The sequence below is a fragment of the Typopeltis vanoorti genome, chromosome 3, assembly GCF_054136105.1.
Source record: "Typopeltis vanoorti isolate ZY-2024b chromosome 3, IOZ_Tvanoo_1.0, whole genome shotgun sequence".
Lineage (NCBI taxonomy): Eukaryota > Metazoa > Arthropoda > Arachnida > Uropygi > Thelyphonidae > Typopeltis > Typopeltis vanoorti.
The window spans coordinates 10,999,405-11,007,801 of NC_143551.1; the positions used below are offsets into that span (position 1 = coordinate 10,999,405).

Here is an 8,397-nt window from a genome sequence, read left to right on the forward strand (position 1 = left end):
AGTGCTGTGATGTTAGAAGGGGATGAAATCTCTTCGGACGTGCGCGGAGCTTATGCGAGTGTGGATGTGTGCGTTTGTTTGTTATTGTGCAGTGCTGCACCAGGACTCGCGCATCAGTTTTCTGTCCCCCACCCTCCTTTTCCACCTCCCCAGCTGTCGATGATTTGAGTCTGTGAACCTCTCTCGACAGTCTGCTGTTCAGTCGGCTAGAAGTACCCACGTGCCCGGCGCGTGGGAACTACACACATCCGACCTACCAACTTCTTCCAGTGCATGTCACCTGTCTGTCGATCCTGCCAATTTTGCAATAACAGTTTCCGAGTCAAACGAGGTAAATTTCAGCGCACCTGCCTAATTGCATGCTTATTTGACCCGACGCCGAAGCATTTGCTGTAACCTGTTGCTGTTTTACGCTTTTAAGTTGCCTGCTAGACTTTTAATCAAACTGCTGCTATGGCAACAGGCTACTTAGAACGAGCGCATGACTAACTTTTTCGCGTAATACGTATTAAGCCATTTGCGATCTAAAATACTCACCTAAAGTGACGCGGCTTTTCTCTCTTCCTCAGATGTCCTGCCGAAGGTGTTTCGTAATTGCAGTGGACGCTCGTGGTCACCGATGGCTCCTGCTGTCCCACTTCCTCTACGTTCTCTTCCTGTGTCCCCAGTCTACAGTGACCTCTAATAGTCGTCCGGCTGCCCGATACGAGGAGGGAAGACCTGAGGTGCGGCCGGCTCCATCTCTAGACTTACCTGTCCTCGAGCTCATTGAACCACCTGGCGAGATCTACGATCCTAAACCGGAAGACATGGACGTCGAAGAACTCCGCCGAAAATTGGGGCCAAATTTCGACGATAAATTCATGAGTGAACAGCAGCCTTCCCATTATCCGAACGTCACCACTTTCAACTTCGAAACGAAGCGAAACAAACAAGGTCACGTGATTCCGGTCGGTGCTATGCCCCGCGAAATCCGAAGGATCCGTCTTAACCACGTTCGCATGCCGGACGGAAGTAGAGTCGGCTTGAAATTGGGAAAGAAGCTGAAGAGGAGGTTCAAGGAGATCCTGTGGATGTACAGCTACTGTCCCGTCGCCTATCGTTGGAAGGACCTCGGCATCCGCTTCTGGCCCCGCTGGATCCTCGAAGGTCATTGTTTCACCGCCAACACCTGCTCCTTCCCTCGCGGCATGTCCTGCAAGGCGCGACGCTCCGAGGACAAGACTATCTTGCGGTGGCACTGCCATGACTGGGACCTGCAGCGACTCTGCCAGTGGTTTCCTGTACGCTACCCGGTCATCACGGAGTGTAGGTGTAGCTGTTAGAAAGACGCCCTCGCCCGCCTACGCACCTAGCTGCTGGCTAGCCTGTGAACGGTAAGTTTGTGTGTGTGTTGGTTATTGGGTGTGATAAATCTTCCGTACAGAGTCATTCACCGAACAGATGACGTTTACTAAGGAAAAGTCGGGCAAGATTCCATCGTAATCTCGACTGAAATTTTCGTTTAATTTATCAATCGGTGAAATGATCTCTCACAAGGCGGAAAACGGCGTGCTTGTTATGCTCGGCGCTTAACAAGCACGTTGCGGCACTGACTTTTCTCATTCTTCAACCAAGCAGTCATGTCATCTACTCATTCATCATTTACACAATGAATAATTACGGTCGCCACGTGCACTCTGATCCCCTTGATGATCAAAGTGCACAGAGGTGGGATCATCCTTTCAGTGTACGATGTTTAGAGGAATTTAGTGTTTGTTGGAGATAACGTATAGAAAAAATGTACAAAATCCCATCAATACTCCTAAACACGAACGAAAATAATGCAGAATAATTCGGACACATCAGAATAACGCTGAAATGTGAAAGAAATTAATGATTCGGTTAGCTGGTGATTTGCTTCATTCATTCATTTGCACTCACACAAATCCTCTCTTTGGAGGTTTTTCAGTTAAATGTGTTTATTTAAGTACGTTGACAAAATGTTAACGAAACAATTCAATCTTTGTTCAGATTAGATCATTTGTAGGGACCAAACTAGATACTGTTTCGAAATGACATGTGATAATTCCTTTCTAATTGGAATTTAATGCCATTTAATTTCTTTTGGTTTAAATAAACGATTTCAGAAACGGTCATTAATTACAAGCTCCAACAAAGAATACAAAAGTCAACCAAGGCAGTAATGAAAGTGTTTCTCAATATTCTCAGCAATTAAACTAGAGCAGTGTTTGGCTTATGTGTTCTAGATATTTTTGTTGTCACCCGCAACATAATTTTTACGGTTTTACCTCATTTTATCACTAAAATATCATCTGATATTTTAGTGATAAAATAAAATATCAGATGATAAATTTCAGATCTCCAATATCAAATTTGTTACATTCCGTCTGGTGAAAGCTGATGTTTTCTATTGAGTAATTTCATCATTTTGTCCTAATGGTGGTTTGATGTGACCAAAAATGAAAACTGCCCGATACATTTCGATCTAAATATTAAATTTCATTAATTCTATTGACGGATTACTTGGTTTCATTTTGAAATATTTTGTCCACGAAAACTGTTCAATTTGGAAAGAAAAAAAAATTAGCTGTAGACAAATGTTTATAAGGATCCCATTTGGCAAATTTCCGAAAACCCAGTCCATCCAAAACTTTTCCTGCGTACAGATGGATGGACAAAACTAATAGGTGCTTGTAATTTGTGTCCTTAGTTTGTGAAACGCAGCTACATAGAGTTAGCTGCTGTGGTAATTTTTCACCAAATAAAATGTTGTTGTGAAACAAACCTTTCTACGATGGATATCCCGAACCGATTTCTGTTCGGGATATCCATCTATGCTGGGTAATAATTAACTATGCACCAGAGACGTGATCAATTTTTCTTGGGTAAAGCCATAATAAAGGAGATGCTAGCACTCTTTGCAAACAGCATTCTGTGAATTCGAATCCAGAAGCGGCATCTATTTTGTGAAAGTTTTCAGGTGGAAGTTCTCATCACGTGATGTAAGACCATCTGCTTATTGGAGGTCTGAAGTAGTGAAAAAATGATCATTTTCGGTCTTTAAGCAGGTTTTGCGGTAATCCATCTGCAGTATTGGTGTATGAAAGGTACCCAACCCTTTACTAACGTCATTATGATAGCAAGTCATTAAACTGTTTAGTTCATATCAATAGCGAGATTTGTACAAACGTAATAATATCTCAAAGGGTCTGTTGTGCGAATATTTCATTTTTACGAGTCTACACGTGATCAGAAAGTTAGTTCATTATCAAGATTTTTATGGTTCGCCGAGCGTTTTTAGGAAATCATGCCATTTATCAAGTCATAGCTTTCATATTTACGCTCCTGAAATCATTGTATGCTTAGAGTTAATCACTAACATTGATTCGTCTCCAATTGTCCATTCCAAATTTAGTTCATTCTTGAAGTCGGGGCTTCGATTCATTAACTTTTATTCTATAGGTATCACGAAATACTTGCGAATATATCTTGATTGAATTTTTAGTGTTTGTAGTCACGATTGAAAGTCATTTACAAATGAATCTTTGCAACTTTTCTTATGTCAGAATTAGGTGTTGGATTGCCCGTCCAAAATTTGATGCTTCTCTGTATGGTTGTGTAAAAGTGCAGTGAAGACATTATGACCCATTTTTGTTTAAGTATGATGGAAACTTTTTTTTTTTTTTTTCGTACGGTAATCGATTGTGTCCTTGTAACTGTATTTAATAATATTGTATTCCATATCTAAATTTAAAACAACTTCTATTGCAGTGTATCAAAGGATTGTAAATATAAAATCAGGCGCTGTATACCTTGGGGTTTGAATACCCCCCCCCACACACACACACGCAGAAGTTAGTTTTCCTACAAATTCTCTACAGCTAGTAGACGCTTGCCCTTTTCTCTTCACGTAGTAGTTCCCCCATCCTTATTGCTAACATCGCTCATCTATTTCCAGACTGGTTTGATTCATTGCTGAATTTAATATTTTCTTGCATCAAAAGATCAATCTGAAGCTACCATTAACTAAGAGCCTTTTGTTGCATGAAAGCTGTCGTCTGTGACATTTTAACCATCTTACTCGTTTTAATCATTGGTCTTTTTATTATTTTTTAATTTCTCGAATATCGCAAGTCTGATAACATAGGTGGAAGGATTTCTTCCTGATGAAGTATAAATAGTATTTCCATAAGCATTTTCTTTAATATACAGAACTTTCCAAAGTGCATCCTGTCACGTAAATAATCATTGTTATTTTGTTTCACTGTTATCCAGGTCCCATACAAAAGGAGTCGGGTGTGGAACCCAAATTTCCTGGTAGGAAACTTCGGTTCCACAATTAACAACCCGTCAAGAATAATCTGGTCATATAATTGATTGGTGTAATTCCAAACAACCTCGATCCTTTAACTCTAAACAAAGCTAATGAATATCATATACATAATAGTACTCTATTCCCATCATCAGGTTTTAAATCAAGATTAAACCGATATTCTTTTCGAAAGTTTCCATCAAAAGCTAATTCTAATCCGAATTTTCATTTATACCTGTTGGTCATTGAGTGAGCACTTATTCTTAAAGCTTTTCTTTCTTTTTAGTATGATAGTGTTTTTTTTTCAATGTGATCATTCTTCTGAAGGGATCATCGTTCCAATGATGATTTCCATAGCAAAATGTTCCTATGAAAGCATGACGATGGAAAATTTTAAATATTTGCTTCCATGTAAAGGACCTGTCATACAGTTTTGAAATTTAAAAAATTATTTTTTAAATATGCATTTCGTTCACGAAGTGTTGTAAACCTGTTGCATATTAGTACTGCATGTAGAATAAGGGTTAGTTAATCCTTTAGGTTTAAAATCTGTTCTGTAGAGACCGAACATGAGATTCTGTCGAGCCAGTTTGGGGCTCTAGTATGCAGAGTGGTAACTCACACCAGGATACTAAAATATCTCCTCTTTTAAATATATTCAGGAACATTCATGCCACATTGCAATTCAGGCTAACAGCCCTATTGATTGCAGAGTGGAGACAGTACGAACTCGTAGATAGACGCGTGTATTTAGCAGATAGTTTTTATAAGAGACAAAATGTTGGCTTATTTCGATCAAATCAAGGTTTCTGAGTTCTATTCAACTATCGCTGGACCACTTTCAGCTCACGCTGTCTTTTACAAAATAACGAAAGGTAGTTATTTTCTCTCAGCAACTATTTGGATTCTCATATCTGTCTCATACAAAAGTGGAAGTTTTCCAGCCTGAAACTGATTGTTCTCTACAAAGATTGCCCTGAGAACACATACAGTTGGCAGACGATGCTCATTGCTCGACGCAACGATACCTGAATCTTACTCTTTTTAATTTTGAGAAACAAGTCAAAGAGAGAATCTCTGTCTAGTAACAGGAAAATACCTGAATATACTCCTTCCTTATAACTATTCATGTACTTGTATAAGAGTTAAATTCTATTTATAAATCTGGCCATTTTCGAATCTTTCTGTAAGCAGCTGTTTGACAAACAGGTGGAGGTGAACTGGTATTAACTGGAATTCACTGCAGTTTGTGCAACTTTCGTTCGAAAGCAGATGTAATATTTTCAGCATCAGAACTTTCTTTCAAAATATTCCATTAACGCTGTAGGTAGCTAAGATTACAAATTTAACTAGCTGTGAAATTACAAACTGTAGTTTCAAAGCTAGAGGAAACCTTTAGAAAGGGATCTTGCTAGTCTCCTAACTTAAATAACGCTATTTAGAATAAGGCCACGAGAAAATGGATTATCCGTTGAGTTCAATGGCTGGTTATCTATTTTGCGAAAAGTGCACAATTTCCCAGGAGGAAACTCCGTCACTTCCTTCTGAGGTTGAATAATCCGACTTAATTGAAAATATCTTAAATGCTAATTTTGGATGGGTATTTGGGAAAATATCTTATGACTTATCTTCCATATCGTGAAAGACATTGGTCGTGAATATTCTAACTCATTTTTGTTGTACCATTTAGTCTGTAATGTATTTTATTTCCTGAATAATTTGTAACCACAAAAAAAAAGAAGTATGATTTATGAAGAAAGCAATATACGATTTGTCAAACAGCACAACGCTATAAAATAAACGATTGTTTGTAACTATTCAAGGGTGTAGAATAGGTTTGCGTCGTGCCATTAGATTTAGCGTGTGCGATTTTAATACTGTCGGTTGTACGTATAGCTTGTGAAGCCCTATGACTGGCTTCACAAACTACTCCATATAAATAACTAGTAATTTATAATTTCATTGTAAAAACACTGACATTGTCGTAACTTCGCCTGATGGGTCTTGCAGTCAAACTGTAGAGAAATTGAAAAATCATTAGTGACCCCACTTTATGAAACGAAGGGAAATAGTAAACGAGTAGTTAGTTGATTTAGATCCGAAGCCGGTGTATTAACGGGTATCCGACACGCTTGCAACACAAAATGTGTTCATCTTATTATTAAAAGAGTTCAAGTTAATAGAAAGATGACTTTATTTTTCCCAAACAGATACGACCAACGAACACAAGCAGTTAACACACACTTGCTTCCTTCTGATATTAAATAGTTTACCATTTTTTGCTGCCGTCAATATTTTTAAATTATATTTTAATTTAAATTTTAAAATTTACTTTTTGAAATTGTTTCAGATTTTGAACTTCGATTATTCTATTTTGGAAATTCAGTTTTATTTCATATCCATAACGTTTCATTTTATGCATATTTATTTTATCCTTTGTAGGTGCACAACTCCTAATCACCCCTAGACGTCATTTTACGCTGCCATCCTCCATAGCTATGATAGATACAAAGCAAGAACAACTAATCCGTCACCAGAGGACGTTACCTGCGTCTGCGTAAACGCAACAAGAATGAAAATTATTTGGCGGCTAAGAACGGTTGTACCCTGATTATGCATTGTAGTATTTCCAAGCGACACCAGTAAATAGACGTTTTCCTGAGCCATCGAATGACGCATGCGCACATCGGGTCTCGGAATGATGGATGCTTAATATTTTGACGAAGAGAAGTTTTCTTTGCAGTGACTGCTCGGTTTGCTCTGAAGGAGAAATGTACCCTGACTGAATTCCAAGAGACAATTTTTCTTTTGTAGGTTTTTGATGCCTTGGAAAGATTCCGAGAATTCCTCTACGATCGAAGCGCGATTCTTTTTAATTCACTTAAAGAATAATAAAAGAAGTTGGAGTTTCTGCTCCTCTTCTTGGAAAGTTGAGCCGGAAACTGACTGCCTATAAACAGAGTACAAAAGAGATGAGATTTTTGTAATTCGGTTAGCTTTCTTGAAATTTTATGCGAGTTTTTCAATATCTTCGGTACTTAAAATATTTTTATAGAGTTCTGTATCTAAGAGCGCAAATTCTACTTAATTTCACAAAGCGTAACTGTATTCGTGCTAACAGAATATAATCATGCGATAATTAGTCATTTCGTTTATTTTCAGTAAGTTATATGAGCGAAAAATATTTCTCCTGGTGGAGAAAACTTCGAACATCAAAATGCTTCAACAATCGTCTGGCCAGAAAATAGCTTCGTGCTGGTTTACTTACGTAGTGAATTTTCTCTTGTGAGTGCAATAGAAAGAAATGAAAATCGGTGAAGTTAGTTTTCTAAATGTTAGCTTTCTAGTCGTCTGCATTTAAATAAATCGTGACGTGATGCAATGCACACTTTGTAATAGTTATAATTTATTGTGTTATCGTAATTTAGTGTTGTGTATATTTAGCTTTTATCGTTAGAAAATGTGTATATTTTTTCAATAACTGAAATCGGCTAGAAGCACCAAAATTATAGTGAAAGACAGAATGTTAACATGAAATTCTGCCTGCTAGGGAAATAATCTCGATTCACTTTAAAGGGAGCTTTTTGTACAGTTTGGTGTTCTGAGATTTCATAGTTTCGATGCTTGGATATTTATAAGATCCATTTGTAAAGTTTACAGAATTTGGTCATTTCCAATGCTTGTATTTGAAATAAGTGTTTAATATTCGGTTTTTGTGTATTTTTGAAGCAATTAAAAGAAATTCAAGCTCTTCTAGACTGGATACTTGATAAGCAGGAGTCTCATACTCAAACTGACAGACCACCCTTTTTCGAACTTCATTTTTTTTTTAAACAGAAATATTTCTCCTATGTGTACATGATCTATTGAGGAGTTTTGGCATTCAGAACACGTGAGAACAGCATAAAATTTAGTTTCCGGTGTGTGATTTCAAATTTATCTCGATGTTAAATTCCAATTTAGCTACTCACCTTTTAGATTAAATGATTTAAATGCACTTTTGTATTAGAAATCAGATACTAAGTTCATAATTGATACATATCTCACTTCCGGGGGAGTGGGGAAAAGCATTTTCAAGATTT

The 8,397-nt window shown here is 37.6% G+C and overlaps 1 protein-coding gene across 1 annotated transcript; it reads left to right on the forward strand.

Moving 5' to 3' along the window:
• Positions 1–223: 223 nt before the first annotated feature.
• LOC150107908 (noggin-2-like) lies at positions 224–8,035 on the forward strand. Its single transcript, XM_090415431.1, has 3 exons — positions 224–331; positions 570–1,376; positions 6,758–8,035. The coding sequence occupies exon 2, from the start codon at positions 570–572 to the stop codon at positions 1,323–1,325; it is 756 nt and encodes a 251-aa protein (XP_090271557.1). The 5' UTR covers positions 224–331; the 3' UTR covers positions 1,326–1,376; positions 6,758–8,035.
• Positions 8,036–8,397: the final 362 nt, after the last annotated feature.